The 20313-nt window shown below is 36.4% G+C and overlaps 1 protein-coding gene across 1 annotated transcript; it reads right to left on the bottom strand.

Annotated features, from left to right (window-relative positions):
* Positions 1–732: 732 nt before the first annotated feature.
* On the bottom strand, positions 733–20313 carry DDX1 (DEAD-box helicase 1). Its single transcript, XM_032184552.1, has 26 exons — positions 20243–20313; positions 18945–18996; positions 17894–17957; positions 17167–17196; positions 16824–16920; positions 15958–16005; positions 15740–15823; positions 14753–14836; positions 14242–14318; positions 12878–12950; positions 12693–12769; positions 11793–11907; positions 11188–11326; positions 10341–10401; positions 8788–8886; positions 8013–8102; positions 7270–7458; positions 4793–4844; positions 4498–4644; positions 3732–3823; positions 3055–3127; positions 2591–2663; positions 2432–2474; positions 2111–2206; positions 1361–1481; positions 733–1063 (listed from the first exon to the last, which is right to left on the bottom strand). Exons 1-26 carry the CDS (start codon positions 20256–20258, stop codon positions 933–935), a joined length of 2223 nt encoding a protein of 740 aa, XP_032040443.1. The 5' UTR covers positions 20259–20313; the 3' UTR covers positions 733–932.

The following is a 20313-nucleotide window of genomic DNA, read 5'->3' as shown; positions in this document are numbered from 1 at the left end:
GAACTCTTCACGAAGAATGCAAAATGTTACTTCTCTTCCTGGTTATCAGACATTCCCAATGACCTTTGATGTTTAAGTGACAGAATTTGCAGGTAAAGTCACTGAAGTTTTCTTAACTAATATCTGGGGAAAGTCACTAGAGAAAGAGAGAAGTTAAAAAAAAAAATAAAATTAGACAACAACTTCATCTGAACAAACGAAAGCCACACGAAAACAGTGTGAGAGGCACTGAGTACTTTAACCTATCCTACTTCATGACAGATTTTCATGCAGACTTATAAACTGCTTTGATGCTAGTGCAATACTTCTGTATAAACTCAAAATAATGTAGAGTTCTTTGTACAAGATCAGCTGCACAAGTTTAAGACATCACCTTAGAGAAATCTGATCTTAGAGAATCAAAACACTCAGCCAACATTTTGGCTTTGGAATAACTCAGTTCTAAATACATACTTCCTGAAGTTGTTTTTTATTTCTATTTTTTTTACTTCAATATCTTAAATATAAGCATCTATCTACAACTGAATGCACTTTTAAATAGCACAGCATTAAAAATGACAGTACAGAATTAATGAAGTTTTTTACATATACTTTGCAAAGAATTAAACTGTCTTCCAGATTTGCTTAACTATACTTGTATTATCAATGAATCAAAAACCTATGGAAAGAATGATTCTGCAAATTATTCTGCAAATTAACTCTTAAGGAAAGACAAAAGAAAATCAACAGAAACCATTCTTTGATTTCTTTTATTTTTATCAAGCCAACACCTAATACAGAGTTAACAATGCTGAACAAGCTGTTCATCATGCAAGAAGTATATTGAATTTTAATCCTTTTCTTACTACTGCTACTCAAGAGACAGTACAAGATTTTTGTATTTCTAGGGTAGAATATTTATTAACTCAAGCCTTGTCTCAAGTGTGACACAATCAGAATGTTCTGAACAGCTGGTTAGGAAGATAGCCAAGATGCAAGAAAGATGTCTGAGCCTCCTTTTCAAGGGCAGCCAACTCTTGTACTGTAGGTGCCAGAATATCCACATGGCCTTTATAGAGTCCACCTGCCAAAAAAGACCCAGTCTAAGTGATATGTTCAAAGCCATTTGTCAGCAGAACTAGTAACATTCACCAACAGTCATTCAGAAAGTTTAAAAAAAGTTTAAGTTAACTATAAAAACAGGTATAAACACACTTGGGCTGCTTGCGACCCAGAGGCTGTATTGGAACAAATGCATGAGACAGTAAAGAATTAACTTTTTTTTTTAATCCATGAATTTGTCATTACGAAGCAGAAAACAACAACAAAAAAAACTAGATACTGTATAGCAGCATAACTCAAAAGTTTTTTTTTTCCTTACCACCAAGGGCTCTTTTCTGCCCATATGTAACCTTCCCATCAAAGTCATCTACTGGCACTTTTATATCTGGTTCAATTTGGGCAATAGTGCAGTTTAAGTGTTCTTCAATCTCCCCCAACAACTAAAAGAAAAAATAAATTAAATTACACTTATGCTCTAAGACTCCAGTTATAACAGTCTTCTTTTGAATGCCATTCAAACAGCATCAACAAAAACTATATATAGGAAACAACGTAGGCTTGGAGACCAAAGACTAATTTTTCCAAATTCAATACACTACTTACAGAAAGTATAATTTGCATAGCTCTCTAGTTTCCTCTTCAAATGGAAGTAAAGTTATAAACACCTCGAAGATAGATCTGTACTTCAACTAAATGGTTAAAACAGACTATAATCCAGTCTTTTAGAGGAAATCACAGAGTCAATCACAGAAAGGCTTGGATTAGGAGGGTTCTTAGAGATCATTTAATCCCAACCACACTGCCATGGACAGGGGCACCTCTCTTTATACCAGGTTGCTCAAAGCCCCATCCAACTTAGCCTTAAACACTGTCAGGGATAGGGCATTCAAAGCTTCTCTGAGCAACCTGTTCCAGTGTCTCTCTATCCTCATACTAAAGCACTTTTTTTAGTTTAAAACCATTCCTCCTTGTCCCATCAATACAATCCCTGATAAAGAGTTCCTCCCCAGCTTTCTTGGAAACCCCCTTAAGGTACTGGAAGAACATTCTGGTCAAGCAGAAGTTTTACCTGCATCTCATTGTACCATATAGTACAACCACCTTCTTCCTTCAGTCTAGTATTGTAACATCCTTTTCCACGACTACTGCATACATGATACCAAACCTAGAAATAAGGGAAAACAAACTTTTAAACTTTGAGAAATAGTTTAGTATATTCATTTTTATAGTTCTAGCATGGAAAATAATCTAGATATCTTTCCAGAGTTCCTTTCAGTTAAGGAGGAAAGAAGCAGCAATTTTCCAATGCAGGCTGTTAAAGTCAGGCATCAGCTGTGAATGGAACTTCAGTAAATAGCATCTGTTCGATTTTGCTTTGGAGTGTAATTACCTTTTCTTTTTCTTTTGCCACAAGGGAGATTGCCAGACCCATCCTGAAATAATGGGGGGAAGAAAGAGAAAAATGTGTTTCAACAGCTATTGCCAACTTATTAAAAGCAAAAAAAAGAAGTCCAAAAATGTATGGTGTCTACTCTGAACACATACATACCTTTCAGCTCGGCCTACTCTCCCAATTCGGTGAACATAGTTCTGTTTTTCATCAGGGAGCGTGACGTTGATAACTGTAGAAGACACAATCCACGTAACGTGTGTGCATATACTTACACATTTTATACATATGCATTTTATATTTATATATGCACTTTACATACACATATATACATATACACACACACTTTAAATACGTGAGCTAATGTTACAGATCACACAACTAAAGTAAATATGCTTTTGATCACTGCACTCCTTCTTCTTAGCCCGTATACACACTATCAAATGTGAACTTAACATTCTGTTAGAGCAGTTACAGGTGTCATTACCCACCTGTGCCACCTACATTTAAGGCTTCCACCATAAAATTTCTTCCCCATTACCTGTTTTAATTCGTTGAAAGGACTGAAAATATATTAAAGCCATATAGAAATTCAATAGCTTGGTTTAAGAGTTATATCTTACCATAGGGAACACCATGAATATCAATTCCTCTAGCTGCAACGTCCGTGCAGATCAAGAAACGGACATCTCCCCTCTGAAAACATAGTTATTACAAGTGGTGAACTAAGTAAACCGAACCAAAATCCAAGCACTAAAACAGCAGTTGTTCCCGTTTACTGTACCTTGAAGGCACATCTGTACATTTACAAAATACTCCAAATAAAGCTCTTCTGTAGTACAACAGTGCTTTCTGAACATGAATGGCTTGGTCAGTTTACATCCTTATTTTTTCCCAGCAAGATAAGGCAAATATAAATCAATAAATGTCTTAAAAAAAAAAACACAAACCCAACAGTTTAGTATTTAAACTATCATTTGATTTGTTTTTTAATATTCAAGATCCAGTAATTTTAGAAAATAATGATCTGTTACAGAGCTTAAATTTAGGTTTACTTGTAAGTAAACCTATCTCTACCCTATTAATGAAAATATCAATGAAAACTCAGAGGTCATGTTAACTGAATATAGATTTCCACTTAAAAGAAACTGCATCTTATAATTTTAGAAGTTCTAGAGTTTTAGAGTTATAAAACATCCAAACCCATTTTAATTTAAATTGAGGGCACGTATTAACATACAAGGTCTGACTTCAGTTATTAGGAAATGAGGGAAAAGCCTGCTAGAATCTGCTGCATCACCTTAAATCTCTCCAGGTTCTGTTTTCTTTCTTGAGGTTTTCTGTCACCATGCAGACAGACACATGAGAACTGATGTCCCTTCCTATCAGGGCCTGAAAGAGTTACCATGCATTAATAACATCACATATAAGGTATGGCACAACACGATACAGCAGTGAAAGAAGCACAGGTGGGGAAAAGTCTCAGCTTGGGGGAATTTCCCTTGATTTATTATCATAAAACAAACTTCTAGTTACTGATACAGGCATTGGTAAAAACAAGATAATTAAACAGCTTTCCTCCCCCCTCACCAGAAGGGTTTTGTGCAGACATTTCCTCACCCCTTTCTAGTCTAAACGTCCCTTTCTTTCCCCAGATACATCTCTTTACCTTTCTCCTTGTGTCTTATTTCAACCCTCCTGTGTGCTCTCATATTTCTCCTTCTCTCTCCTCGTATTTGTATTTCTGTGCATCCTCACATTCCCTCCTGTGTTTAGAGCAACTACCTCTCATTCTTGCTTACATTTCAGTAGAGGCCCCATACATCTCTCTTACTGGTTCAAATTTCGGCACACAATGGGTTGTTACTACCCACTTCAAAGCTGCCTAGAACTGGTATTCGTGGCTTCCTCCCACACTGGAGTGAGCCGTGACTTTTATGCCCTATGTTAAAAAACTTGGGCACAGTCTTATTTCTGTGATATCTGAATATCAATGACCTCATCATAAAGTTGTCTTTAAAATAAGCAGAGAAGGGAACAGAATAGAGTTCTGGTGAAAATACTACCTCCGCCCTGTTGGATGAAGTACTGCTCCATATTATCACAATCTATTTTTGTCCTGCAGAAAATAATGGCTTGGTCCATCTTGTGCTCTTTGATTGCCCGAACAGTGTACTCTCCCTTCAGAATTTTGATAGCTTCAGACCACATTTCTAAGTTAAAGAAAATATTTTTATTCAATTATTTAAAAATACAAAAAGCCTTTAAACAGTATGCACTTAAAGATCTCTAGCCTTTGAGTAGACAGGTAAACATTTACTAGCAGAGCTGGTAAACTACACCCTCATTTTTTTTTTTTACCTGGAGTGTTAGCACCAGGACGTGTATTGTCTTTTGCATGTACTTCATCAGTCTAGGAAAAAAACACAAACAACCTTCAGCCACTTCATTGTAGCAGTACCTAAACCACATTCAATCACAAGAATGGAGGAAGAAAACCTACCACCAACTACTTAGAATTTACTCAATGTTTCTAATAAAAACCTGCATCATCCTCTCAGCTCTGCAAAGACTTTCCTCAATCAACCCATTAGTCACTAAAAACCCTCTTTCTGTTCATCAGCAGGCCTTAAGAACCAAATTCCAGACACAAGACCAGCTGCAATTCATTTATCCTTTTGAATGGAATCGATTGTTTACACTCAAAATCCTGAAACTTCACTTATTGTGACTGCTTCTAGCTAAGAAATAATTTTAAAATGAGATTTAATATCCTAGATTTCTTTTTAAATAAAATAATGAAATTAATGTTGTTCTTAATCGTCTAAAATGCTTGAGACAGCAGGACTGGCTCCATTACATAGAGATAACTCAGATTCTGAAGTTCACACTAACCCTCCCTTGTGAGTTTAAAAAAATATTCAGGCATTAAATGTACCGTTCACAATACTATAACCTGAGAACAAACATTAAAGAGCCTTGAACTTAAAATAAATAAAATATCCTTTCAACTAACTGTTTTTTGGTAAGACAGCAGAAACAAAACAATAAGCATGGCAAAGATATTCACCCTTTTTTAAACAACTAAGAGATAGAAGATGAACTTGAAGCGTAGGCATGTGTTACCTAAATAAATTTTAATTAAAAAAAAATACAGAAACAAGTAGTTGTGCTGTCTTGGATTTTTGTACATGCCTATGAATTTCTTTGATTTATGAATAAATTCATGCATGGAATGGAAAAGTCACTAACTCTTTAGAATGAGTTCAGGTAAGATCATTAGACAAATTGTGATGTTACATGCAAAATTCTTCTTAAGTCATGTGAAAATTACAGTTACTTGAAATCCTTCCAGTACTTAGAAGACATATTACCTAAAATTATTTTATTTAAATATTTGTTTTCACTTCAAACTCCAATTAATTGACCAAGCCACATAGATTCAAATCCACAAATGAAGAGTACCTTGAAGAACCAAAACCTCACAAAACAGAACCACAGAATGGTTGAGGTTGGAAGGGACCTCCAGAGATCATTTAGTCCAACCAGCGTGCTCAAGAATGGTCACCTACAACATGTTTCACAGAGTCAAAATCTGCCCAGATGTGACCATCTCCAGAGAAGGAGACTCTACAACCCTCTCTGATAGAGATCTGTCTCACCTTAAAATAACAACCTCAGAAGAGGGGGGCAAGACACAAAATGTGTATGCACCTCTCATGGCAGACAAGACTAAGAATTTTTCTTTTATGATCAACTGCCTTTTAGAACATTAGACAATGAAAAAAAATCACTCTGGCTTTATGGGACAAGAAAACCTCACTTGGATATGGTCCAACATACTAAGCAAAACCAAGTCATTAGACCACACTTCATGGAGGAAAATACTTAACTCCATTTAAGTTAAAAATTACTTTTCAACCTTATGTAATTTTGTGCTAATCTAAGCATTCTGTTCTACCACCAGACAAGTTAATCTACCTTTAACTAAAGAAACATTTTGAATCTAAACACAAAGCTGGTTCATATAATGAAAAGTAAAATTATTCATGTAGATCTGAAAGCAATAGAATAATCATTGCTAAATCATAAGAAAATGGTTGTTTGTATGTTTTGTTCCTATATTAGAATCAGATACAAACCTAAAATACCAGTGAAGTGAACTTATGTTAAGACTTAACTAAAACGCTCTAACAGACCTAAAAAAGGGAAGTTCCAGAGACAGCAAGATGTTAAGAAAACCTACGGATCCTAAGCACATATGGGTTCCTAAAAAATAAAATACAGCTCCAGGTTATCCAGAGCTTGAAAACTAAAGGCTTCAACAACAAGCTTCCCACCTGAACAGGTGTCATGTGAATGCAAAATTTAAACCCAAGATTCAAATGTAGTTTGAGATTAAATCCATTCCTCTAAAAATTGTTCATTTCACATGCATCTTTCTGTAAAGTGCTTATTTTTTTCCTCCTATCAAAAGTATGTTGGGAAGTTTACCTGTCTATTGTGAATGATGAGAAGGAAGAACCAGTGAAGCTGTTAGCTGTGACCATTAGCTGTGAAATGACTGAATAAGCAGTATGGTGCCATTGCTCTCTACCTCGAAAAGGTAGTACTACTCCATCAGTATTTTCCCCAATCATGTTCATAAGACTATACCATTAAAAAACTGTTGTGACATTACAAACATCAGGCCGCTAACTAACATGGAACAAACATTTCAGAAACACTGAACTTTCAATAGCTGGCAAAGATCCTACAACACTGGGCCTCAACCCTGCATATTAAATAAGTAAACATTCACAAACAAGTAATCTAAGTTCCACTTATAGACCACTTACTCTGATATGATTCTTGCCAAGTCTTTCCCAGAGTTTATCAGCTTTTGGATTAACAGGCACAACTACATGGTGTACAGTTTCGGGGACAGAATCTTCTCCTTTCAGATCAACCCAGGTGGGAAAATGCATGATCTTTTCAGACAGCTTTTTCACATCAAAAGAATGCAGTGTTGCAGAACACACGATCACCTGAGAAGAAAAAAAGCCACATGAATACCACCAAGGATCAGATTCTCCTAGAACAAAAAAAAACAAAAACAAAATGAAAAAAGTAGAACTGCAAGAACGTCATGTGGTAGCTGAATAGCACCCTGCAGCACAACAGTGTCTCCCAAACTGGCTATCCTCATCACAGCATCTACTCTGCTGATGAGTCAAGACAAAGTTACTGAATTATTCTCTTAGAGAAACACAATCATTTAAGAGGAAGAAAGCAGAATTACTGAGAAATGATTATTAGAGCATTAGAAAGAGTGTAAGTAATCACTCATTTTTCAGATACGTTTGTATCATGTAACCCAAATACTGATAGACACTGGACTTCAAATCTAGGATCCTAAAAATATACGTTTGCAAGCAATTACTGAACCCAATGAACAAGTGCTACTTGTGGACAAGAAGTGTAACGAAGAATAAACTACTTCAGAGAAGAAATGTTCCATATCATGCAACAGTCAACAACTGACAGCAGGGCACACCACAAAAAAAACACAAAAAAAACAAAACAAGAACAAACTCTATACCTGAAGTCGCTTTCCATCTGAAGTGATCTGAGGAATTTGACTATGGATCCTGTTTATGAAATCTGAATAACCTTGGAGAAGAAGGCCATCCTACACAGGAATAAAACGAGAGAAAAAAGGTGCAGTTCTTATTTGTCAGCCTACATACCTCAGCCAAATAACCAACACACTTGTAGTCTCAACAGTTCTACTCATTTAATTAACTGAACAGCTCAGTGCATACTCAGGATATTACTACTACTAAGGAGGAAAAAAAATGAGTATTTTCAAGCACAGCTGCTATGCTTCAGAAGAAATTAAACATCTGCTTCAGCTGCTTCTCCTAGCTAATACTCCTTGGCACGTTACGTGAACACTTAGCTATACTACAACAGATCAAAGTAAGAAAGAGAGGCACTCATTCCACAGCATATTGAGTAGGACATACACTGGCTTCATGACCTGCTGGGTAATCAAAACACTTACCTAGTCTTAGTCCTTTCAAGTTTCCTGAATATTATGCTGGACAGAGACAGGGACTTATTTCACTAATCTTATAAATACAGACTAAAACATACTTCTCTATTAGGTAAAATAGAAACATCTTTACAGAGAGGCAACAAGAGGAATTTGTGTAGTTTATTACACTTAAACAACAAGGAGATTAACCTGAACTACTCTAGAATTAGCTAACTTAAGCACCAAATGCTACAGAGCAATGTTGTTTCATTACAACTAAGAAATGTTATACTGCATTTAAGAACAGCACTTGAGTATCATTTAGTTCTCTACATACAGCTTCATCCAGAACGAGGAATCTAACTTGAGATAAATTAAGCTTTCCTGTTGAGACCAGGTCATCCAGTCTTCCAGGAGTTCCAACAACAATATCCACCTATGAAATACAGAAGAGCATTAATTGATCCCATAGCTAACTTGGAGGCACCAGCTTTGCTTAAACTTCAGTATGTGAAGCAATCAGCTGTATGATATCCTATTTTCTATGAATTACAACCACAGATTGCTAGAATAATTTGTATTGGAGGGACATCTTGTAGTCATCTGGTCCCCATATGACATACGTCACAACCAAAGGACAACTTCCCATTTGCTTTAGGATTCTCAGGACCCTGCCCAGTAAAATTTTGACATCTTCAAGGGCAGAGACTCCATAAGCTCTCCAGGCAACAGATCCGATTTTAAATAGGAATAAAATAAATTCAAGTATATTTCATATTTCCACAGTAAGAGAGTTAAAGTCTACCAACCATAGAAATATACTTCACAGAATCACAGAATTTCTAGGTTGGAAGAGACCTCAAGATCATCGAGTCCAACCTCTGACCTAACGCTAGCAGTCCCCACTAAACCATATCCCTAAGCTCTACATCTAAACATCTTTTGAAGACTTCCAGGGATGGTGACTCCACCACTTCCCTGGGCAGCCTGTTCCAATGCCTCACAACCCTTTCAGTAAAGAAGTTCTTCCTAACATCTAACCTAAAACTCCCCTGGCGCAACTTTAGCCCATTCCCCCTCGTCCTGTCACCAGGCACGTGGGAGAACAGACCAACCCCCACCTCGCTACAGCCTCCCTTAAGGTACCTATAGAGAGCGAAAAGATACTTAAGATCTTGCAAGATGGAAGGGTTCACCATCACAAATTTATCGTATAATCATTTAGGTTGGAAGAGACCTTCAAGATCACCTAGTCCAACCCATGACCTAACACTAACAAGTCCACTAAGCCATAACACTGTGATTCATATCAAAGTCTAGCAATCTTCCAGTTCAAGCCTGCTTAGGAGAAATGTCTGATTTTGGCAGCTAGAGACACTGAAAAAACTCCTTAACAGTGATTGAGTCTCACTTTTGTGCCTTGAATAAAGGCACAGTTGTCCCTAAGGGACAACTGAATTGACTGTACATTCCGTGCTGCAGAAACTAAGCTGGGTCCTTCTGCGTAGGATTGGTTTTTGGTGTAGCTTGATGTGGACAATTGCAGAGCAGTTTTATTTGCATATACATGAAGAAGTTAGTAAGAAACCTGTCTCTATCCTGATAATTAACAACAAATATTAAGTTACACTTCTATTTTAAAATTTTCAGCAGTACTCAATACCTAACAGAATTTGATCAAATACCATAAGCATTTGCAGTGAGAGTTGCCATGGAAATGAAATGAAAAAAGCTAATACAGCACAGTATGAGCTTGCTATCAGCTGCATGGTCTCTTTTTAGCAGGTTTACAGAAGTCACAGGAAGTATTATTACTGTTCTCTAGGGACAGCATGAGTTATTTAGAACCTAAACTATTAAGTCGTATGAACAAAAATAAATACAACTTACTCCTTGTTCCAGCACAGAGAGTTGATCTCTTGCAGCAACCCCACCAATAATCAGCAGTTCCCTAAAACAAACATTACATCAATGTATTTTGACATTTGGTAATTTTTTTGTTATATTCAGGAGAGAAAGTAACAGGCTGAAGACTGATTCCACTATTAATAGTGATTAACATTTCTGAACCGTAATTAGGAGCAAAACACTAAAAAATAAAAATTCTTCCTCTTATATAGCATATAGTACTTTGAGAAAGTTTTCAGTTGTATTTTAATTCATTATTTTATTATTGTTGTGAAATTAGTTAATGTTAAATATTTAATACCTTTAGAAAAATGATCTGTTCCTTATAATCTTAAGGAAAATTTCACTTTCCAAGTTCCTTGTATTTTTGAAAGCTAGCAATGCAAATAGCCAAGCTAAATTAATCTTACATCTTAATTTGTCTCTCCCTATTACATGCTATTCCATTAAAAGCACTCTTGTGAACTGACTGTACTTTAATACGTAGACATGTCTTTCTTTTATAAGCACAATTTAAACAGGAAAAACTTTAGACTAAAGCATCCTGTAGACAAACTTTGTTATTTGGATTGCAATCCAGTGCTTGTAAGTGCAACATTTGTTCTGTGAACACCACAATGTAAGCAGAGCAGACCTTGTATATAGCCACCTGTTGGAGTCAGACTATAGTGTAAGAATTCGAAGATTGACTGGTAGCTGGTATTGCTGAGACTATTACCAGTAGCACTGCAGATTAAGGTCCATGTAGCAACAAAGTAGAACCCCACCCTCCAAGTCATGTCCATGGGCAATGTCATGAACACAACCTAAGTATCAGATGCGCTATTACCTTAATTTGGGATTATCAACATATTTTTTGAACTGCTTCACATTGTTCAAAGTTTGTTCTGCTAGTTCTCTCGATGGTTCAACAATCAATGCTTTTGGAGCATTTGGAAGGTTCTGTGTTTGAACCACTTGTGCATTTCCTAAGATTAAAAAAAAGAGCAGTTAGAGACAGACTACATACCTATCTTGGAATTTATTATTGTAAACAAACTTGTGATTCTAAATATTCCATAGAAGGGAATATTCTGCTTTAGATTAATATTCAAAAAATACAAGTCTTGCCATTACAATAGTATACTGGCTATGCAACATAATTTTTATCATACAGCTTAAAAACCAGACACTTGTTTTCCAAGTAGATACCCTGCAGTAACTTAAGAGAAGTTTACTCATCTGATACATTTCTAAAATTCCAAGCATAGGACTATTTGCAATTTACATTGAAGACAACCCTGAAGACTACTGAAAAAGCTCTAGTTTTGCTACCACTGAGGTGTTAGTATTCTAAGACCCTAAGTACAGCAGAAATTAAGAAATTGAAGTGATCAAAATGTGTATTCGGACAACCTTAAAATACAATGGAGAAATTTAAAGGTCAAACCTTACCTGCATGTTGTGATTTTACAACACTACCATCGGGAGCCTTGCAGAGTCCAATATAGCCATCTTTTGGGGGAAACTTGAAGTCTTCTTCGCCAAAATTGAATTTTAATTCAGCATTCTAGATTTCAACAAAATAGTCATACAGATTCAAGAGACCATGTGAAATTGTTTTTCAATTTACAAGTAGCTTCCCCCATGAGAAACCAGCTAGACAAAGAGGCGTGTGTGGAGATAAGGAATGCGTTTTTTCCCCTCCCTTCACATTCTCCTTCCCCAAGGAGTCTAAAGCCTGCCTGACAGTTTGTGCTTCATTCTAGTTCTTCTACAAGAATATTATTTTATTCTACATCAAAGTATTCTTACAGTTACAGATATGCTGAAACTTTTATGATCTGTTTTATTCATATTTGACAACTAAGCATAATTAAAAAACAAGCCAATATAATTTTTAGATGTGTACATTTCTCTGATCACCAAAAAGATGTGCTAAGCCCTTTACTCATCACCCCAGAGAGACTGAAGAAAACAAAGACACGCTATTAGATTTACAGAATGTTAAGAGTAAATGAAACAGGAAACTTAAGGGTTCAGGCAGACCACTTATAAAGTTGCTTTCTTATCTCTGTGGAATCACACTATACTGAAGTTTAATAAAGGTAATTCTTGCTCCAAGCTATTCTACCCTTACATTAAAGTTTTGGTATTTCAGTTTGAATTAAGATATTCAGTATTCAGCTTGAGGAGTCCTCAAAGTTAACGCACTGATGACCATTACAGTAGTGGATTACTAGTGCACAGAAAGAAAAATAGTAAAAGCATAACTACAGTAATTGTACAGTAGTTGCTCTATCAGAACTAGACCAGTTTTCTGGAACTCGCGCATTTGTGATATTCCTAAGTTACCTTCAGCACACAAGCTGCAAAGAGTGCCTGGTTCCTTATGTGTGGTGGGATTTCAAACGCAAGGCCAAGGTCTTTCCCTGAAAGTAGGGATCATTCAGTCAGACTCCGCATGTATGTGCATCCTCCCTCCCCAGCCATGTGAGCATTCAAGTTAAATTCCAAAGAATAAAGTGAAGAAAACTTACCATTTTTGGAAAATTTTATTTGTCCTTTATCTAAATCTAGATAACATCCAATTGTATCATGCATAGTGAATTCCTACAATGAAAAAAACTTTGTTAAACTCACAAATTTTGGGGTCGTTTATTGTATTAAAAAAAAACGGTGTTTGCATTCTGCCAACTTTTACAATTTTCATATTTCTCCCTACTAAACACTTATTTTCAGGAGAAGCAAGTTCTATTTTTACCCCAGTATTACTAACATAAACAACATTCACATTTTTGATTACACATCTTCAAGCTGCCCAATTTATCTTAGATATTAAAACTGTTATTGCTGCTTTAAAGTTGCTCAAATGCCTTTACAATGATAAATTCTAGTCATTTACCTGGAAGAATTCTGTATTATGAAGATGTGCATTAATCACGCATTTAGTAGCCAATGTAAATCCAAGTTTAGAGCATCAAAGACGAATAGAAACCTATCTTCTGGCTACTGAAAAGACTAACTCTCGTAGGAGGTATTAAATGTATGCTACAAATTTAAATACTTCATTTAAATCATTTTAAGTCTTTTCATTGTAAAGGTATTTAATAAAAACTTATATACTATGAAGTGCCTTTTCAAGTTCAACAGATCAGAAGTCACTTATAAAAGAAATAAAATAGCAAATTGTTAATACTGTAAAATTTTCAGCTTTTACTAATACCACAAAAAGACATTTCTACTGTGCTCTTCATATTTATATAAGCTATGCTTAAACATTCATGCACATAGAATGCACACTACACAAAAAACACCACAGATATTCCTGGTAGATGTTTTCAGAAGAGTGTATCAAGATATTTCTAATGGTATATCCAACTAACTGGCAGAAATTGAGCCTGACTTCAATACCTTATTGGCATACTTCAATACCTTACTGGCATTAAAGTATGTGTTTTGAGTTTTTTTGTGACTTCAATTGCCAGTATACAGGTTTCCATGCCCTTACTTTGACATCCACCAACGCATACAGATGGGATGTTATTCAAGCTAACACTAAAATAAGTCAAGAAATAAATCCAAGAGATCAGTTAACCACTAACCTATAACACACATAAGAGTTTTATCGTCTAAATAAATCAACATCTTTGTGGTCTAGCCACTATCATAAATCCAACATACTAACATGCTTTTGTTTGATCTAGTTAATGTGCTTTTGTCCAAAAATGCTTTGAGGTTTCATGGTATTTTTACTTAGCAACTTTACCTTAAAAATTTGGCACTGCTAGGAAAGCATTGATTGCTACAGCATGTAACCAAGATAAAAAATATTAAAAAAACAACATGAAGAAATTGAGAAATGAATTGCAATGTTCTTTATTAATAAGTAATTCAAACTTACCTCACCATAGCTGTCAAATTGCTTGTTGTGAGATTTCTTACCAGTGCCACCAAATCCAAAGCCAAATTTATCAGTGCCTGAAAACAAGGCACAGTACGGCCTTTTATTGTTTGGATGACAGGTTACATTCCCTCCCCCCACCTCCCTCCAGCTCCTCTTTGTCCATTATCATTTATATTGCCAACTGAAACTTTTACAATGTAAATAATAATACTCAGTGTTAACTGAAGACTCCTAGTTTTGATGTATTATAAAATAATCTTTGACCAGTATACTGGTACTCTAGTCATCCTCATAAAAAGACTGAAACAAAAGGAAAAACATCACAAAAACATAATCACCATCTATACAGATTTCTTCTTACAAGCAGAAGATCTGTACTAGTTTTGAATTCACTGATATTGCTAATCTTCCCAAGGAGTCCCTTCTCTGCAAGAAGAGAACAGGATTCCAGCCATTCCATAATGTCTACAGGATTCCAGTAGATCCACCTTCTTAAGATGAAACTCACCCAAATCTAGCGATGCCTGCATAGTTGACCAACCAACTCTGCACAAGCCTTGGTCATGACAAGACACTTCATAGTAGTATTTTCCTTTAAGGGAAAAAAGGTAAAAAAACACCTTAATTTCAATTTCATTGAGGTGGTTCAGTTTGGCAGTCCAGAATCACCAAATGTCTAACATTTCTACCCTACTGCGTTAGGGTGAAAGTGATCTGTAAGTACCTATGTACCTTGATGGAGAAACATGTACTGGAAAACAGCACGCCTAAGAGACGAAAAAGTATGTGCTCAGAGGTAGTGTGTGAAAGTCTTCAAATAACTACTAAAAACTGGTAAGCTAGTGATACCTGTGGTTCTCCAGAATCCACAGCATTTGATTAAACTCAAAACCCCAGGGGTCTGCTAAATCACTGCAAGACCACCAGCATGCACTAGCACTGACAACTTGCTGTATAACTTGACCTGCATTCAGTTGGTTGCCATGTACAGACTACATGCTTGTGTGCACACCTGATGAAATCAGACTGCTCAAGGGTCATTTTGAACACCCACCTAAAATTACTGGAGTGTCAGCATGACTCTCTGCTTCCAACTAAACAGTTGGGATTGGCCTCCCAACTTCAACCAGATAACCATGAAATCTGTGCACACATGTACCTATGGGGGAAATGATTGGAAGTACTGTGTGAATAGCTATTTCCTATTCATGACATTTAATAAAATATGTTCTAATAAACACCAGTTATGAATGCCTCACCTCTGACACAATCCCCAATCAGGAAAAGGCAGTTTACAAGATAAGGAGAGAAAAACAAACTAAAATACTTTATTTGCCTTTCGAAAGTCTTCAGCTAGCAGTAAATTGAGTAATGCCACATTTGCTTAGATAGACAGTAAATTTGAAATGCGACTGTCTACATTAACAATAGGTGCTAAGTGCGTGTTTCAGCTGAGATTTTTAGGAGCCTCTGAAATATGTTGTTTTATAGCTACCTTTAGTCACGCCTCTAGTTGCTCTGCATCCATGCCATTCTTTTACTTCCCTGCTTTGGCAACACAGACCATCTGATCCAATTGCTGAAAATGACAAGACAGTTTTATACAGAAAATGATTTTTTTAATAGTTTTTTAAAGAAAGCTTTGTACATATTTTATTCTTTTTGTTTCACAATGTGAACATTTCAAATACAATAACAATTAAGATAACTCACCAAAAGCTGATCCTCTATCATATGGGTTCATCTGCCATTTATTGAGCACTAAGTTTGAAAGACAGAAAAAGAAAATTCTTTAAAGCAACAAGGTAAGCCTGGAGAACTCAAATTCAAATTTCACATTGTCTCTGCCACCTAGCTTAGTATTTTGGGAAGGCAGCCTTATTCCAAATCAATTCAAACCCTCTAGGTCAGCAAAGGCCTAAAAACTTAGTTAGAGATGCCTAATGCAAAGCTACTTTATGCAATTTTGAATTATTCCATTAAATGCAGCACAGATTAAATTGCTTAAAAATACAACTGAAAACAATAAAGACACTTATAAGGTAAGCCAGAGTGTAAATGAACTGCACTGTCAACACTGCAGCAGTCATTATCAGTAAAAACTGAAAGGTTAGTACTTTTAGTAACATTTTCAAAATTTTGTTTTTACAGTTATTGTTGGTGACAAGTCTCAATCTGTAACTACTACAGACTGAACACATTTACTAGCTTTCAAGTTGCAAGTCTATTTAAAAGGACGTCTATATTAGGCACTTGCATACTGTGCGAATAACACCATGATTACAATCCATACTATATCAGCAGGTTCTGGCCCTGCATATCGCCAACTCAGTTCAACATTTCCGAATTCAAATCTGCATAGCCCAATGCATCCCAGTTCTTCCCATTATTAACATCATTAAGTTTATATTTGTAATTTTATATTTTCTGAAGTAACTGTATTCTACTCATATTACCCCAAATTTTTAAAAAAGTATCTGTTCAACGGCAAGTCAGGCTACCTTTACTTTGTGGTGTTATGGAATTGACATGAATTAACAGCAGTCTAAACTTTGGAAGAGGGAAAGATGAAAGCTCACCTGCTCCACCAGTTTTAATAGTTGCTTTCCCTTTTTTCCCTTCCATCTGGTCCTTCAGTGTTTCATAAACAATCTGGATAACTGGAATGCTAAAAGCCTGAAATATAATGTTATTTTTCTTCCACCATCTATACAGGTATTTCCATATATACAGACAGTCTGGTTTTCAGTTGAAATACCCATAGCTTTGAAAGACTTTAAAGCATATCTAAGTGTATGTTTAAAAACATAGTCAAATGTATACATGTGCTCTCTGTATGCATACACAAACACCATGTATCTTACCACATAAAATACTTGTACATTTTACTACTTCCTATTAGAATTAAAATTGATTACTTACACCAGTTTTTCCACTGCCCGTTTCTGCAGCCTACAGGAAGAAAAATTTAAGTTTAATCAGAGTTACAGCTTCCACTCTAAGGATTGTTCTACAGCTCTATTTTAACAAACTATAAATTAAGGTTACTTTTACCTCTGCGTAATATAGAAGATCTTAAAGAGTAATACCACTGCTTCACAGAAATCAGACAAATACAAACACAAAACCTTTTCAATGCACTTGGAACATAACAGCTCCCAGAATTCACCAGGGGAGCTATCTATGTATGTCTGAGTTCTCAAGGTGCTACAGAAGATTATAGGAGGCATTACTCTGATTATAGAATCTGCAGAAAGCATGACACCCAAGTACGCCAATCGGGTATTTTTAAGGTTATTGAGACTGAAGCACTTGTTAAGATGGTATTTGTCACGTTTCATGCAGTTCTGTGTCAGGTGAAGAGTAGAGTAGGGGGGATCAGTTAGCTTTCACTCATGTAGCAGTGCCTGTCAAACTGTCAAGTTGTCAGAAACTGAAAGCCTATGAAGAATGAATTCCATCTGCAAGAACAGCTGGAAACACACCAGAAACTCTACAGTTTTTAGTTCAAGGATGTATTTTTCCACTTAAGGAGGACAGAAAAACAAGTGTAATTACAGACCCTTCTGGAAAGAAGGGTTCTGGAAACAGTGCACACTCAGGCAAGAGACACACACTTCCTTGGAACAGGGCTGTCCTGCATACATACCATAAGCACATCACCACCTCCCAGGATCAATGGGATAGATTCTGCTTGAATATCTGTAGGAAGACTATAGGAAAGAACACGTTAATATAAATAGAGATTATCGGAAGAAAAAAAAAAAGATTTTTGCTTACACAAGAACTTACAGATATCACTTTAATGTATCAGTAATGTAAGATGCGAAATAGCAGGTGAAAGTTATTCCTCCTGGTTTGCTGCTGAGGAATTGAAGAGGTACAAATTTACACAGAGGGTTTGGAATAGCTGATGTACTTTGACAGGAAGTGACAAGTGGATGCAGCGAATTCAATTGCACCCCAAGAAGAGGTCCATATCTTACCTCACTATGCTAATGACAGAAGGAAAAGATTAATTATTGATTCACAGATTTCTTCCCTTCCAGTATGGTTCGCTTTTAAAGCCACTTACATAGTCCTCATTTACAAAATTCCTACTCAATACTGGAAAATAAATTAATGAAATAAATGTAACTAGTATCTTGAAACCATCTCAGCAAATTAATGCCACGTATACAGGAAAAGATTTACATAAAATTAAGACTATCCATACAGGTAACATTCATTCAAAATTACAATTCAAAACTAGCTTTAAAATACTGAATTTCAACCCAATAAGCAACTAACACCAGGAAGAATAACTCTGGTAAAATAACACACTCAGTCATCAACCCTGAAAAACACAAATTCAGCCTACAGTTTGGAGAACACTTACTGTCATTTAAATGACAGTATTTCATATAGCAATCCCACAACACATAGTAAATAAACCTGAAGCACAGGGGCTTTTCTCAAACAAATGACACTGAAGCATAAGCTGTCATACTTTGCTCGTCCAAGCTTATGCGTTACCACAGCAGTTACAGTTTGATCTTCAGCTGCTCACACTATGAGGAAATATAAGAGATGCAGCAATGATAAAAGGAAATATATATCCCTGCTGTTACATTACAAAAAAGTGGGTATTTTCAGAAGCACGTGATACATCACTGAAAGGCAAATTTGATTTTGCCAGGCCCAAAGGTAAGCCTACTTACAGCCAATCCATCTCCTCCACTGCTTGAGCTATCTCAGGCATAACACCCATTTCTGCAAGACAAAAATAATAATAATAATACAAAACACAAATAACAAGCAGTGTTAGTTACATTAACATAGCCCAGAATGAAATGTTTCCACTTGGAAATTTTCAATTACAAGCAAAAATAGATATATGTATTACGTTCTTTAAGCAAACGTTTACATGTTAGTCTTCACACTGTCACATGCTAATTTTCCATGCACACAGAAAGCCAGCGCATGACAGTGTATATATATATACACACCAAAAACTTGGTTAACACATACATATGCATACAGCCAAAAATCATTCTTACATTTGCTATAGTAATAGGAATACTACTAAAAAGTGGGGGAATGTTTTATTTTCATTGTTTTCAGAAAGCTTCAGTTTTCAGTTATTATTTTTTTACTCCTAAAGCCTCACACAAACCACATAATCAAAAAGTTTTTTCTTAGCAACAAGTTATTACTAATTGCAAATCAGAGATAAATTCCTTAAACAGTCTTTGCACTTTTAGCATACTTCCCATTTATGCTGATTAAGTTCTTTCAGTGCATACTAACAAATAAAACAACTAGCGATGACACAATATAAGTTTTCCTCCACTATTTAATAAAAATAAACCTGTCCACCACCCAAACTTATCTTCAGGTCTAAAGAAGCTTCAGTATTTCCCTTGGTGATGATGTATGGTGATTGTCTGGGTGTGTATATAGGAAGAGGGAAACAACAGTACCAACAGTGATGTGTGCTACTTTAGGAAAAAAATCTTATGTTATGGTTTAGGCAGACATTTTAATCATGATAAGGCACTGAGTTTGTTTAGCGTGGGAAAGAGAAAGCTCAGGAGAGATCTTATTGTGTTCCACAACTACCTAACACAGGATGGGGCTGCTCCCAAAACGTTAGGAATCACTGCAATGCACAAAACAGTTGCCATAAGCTTCCTGTTGTAGAAACGACTCACAATAAGGTATTAGCCTTAACCTCCAAGCAGCCCCATTTACCAGGTACACGCATGCCACATATGCCCTAAAACCCAGCAAACCCATTGAGGCGAGCACACCTGCTGGCCTGCCAAAACCTGGGCAGCCAGAATAGCACCTGGGCCTCCCTAGGCCTACTGCGTAGCGATGCATATACGACAGTGAGCCCCTATTGCCCACCGGGAACCACCTCCTCATCTCCACCCCCACAAGGCCCCATCAGACCCAGACCCCAGAGGGGTCTCCCAGCGCTTGGCCGCCCCCGGCCCTGCCCCGCACCACGTACCCGAGAACGCCGCCATCTTAGCACTGCCAGCCTCCCCTCCCGCAGAGCGCAGGCGCAGCCCAGGGCAGCCG

This window comes from Aythya fuligula, chromosome 3 (assembly GCF_009819795.1).
Source record: "Aythya fuligula isolate bAytFul2 chromosome 3, bAytFul2.pri, whole genome shotgun sequence".
NCBI classification, from domain to species: Eukaryota; Metazoa; Chordata; class Aves; order Anseriformes; family Anatidae; genus Aythya; species Aythya fuligula.
Note: the sequence above shows the minus strand (reverse complement) of the source record. Positions and strands in the feature narration are given on the sequence as shown.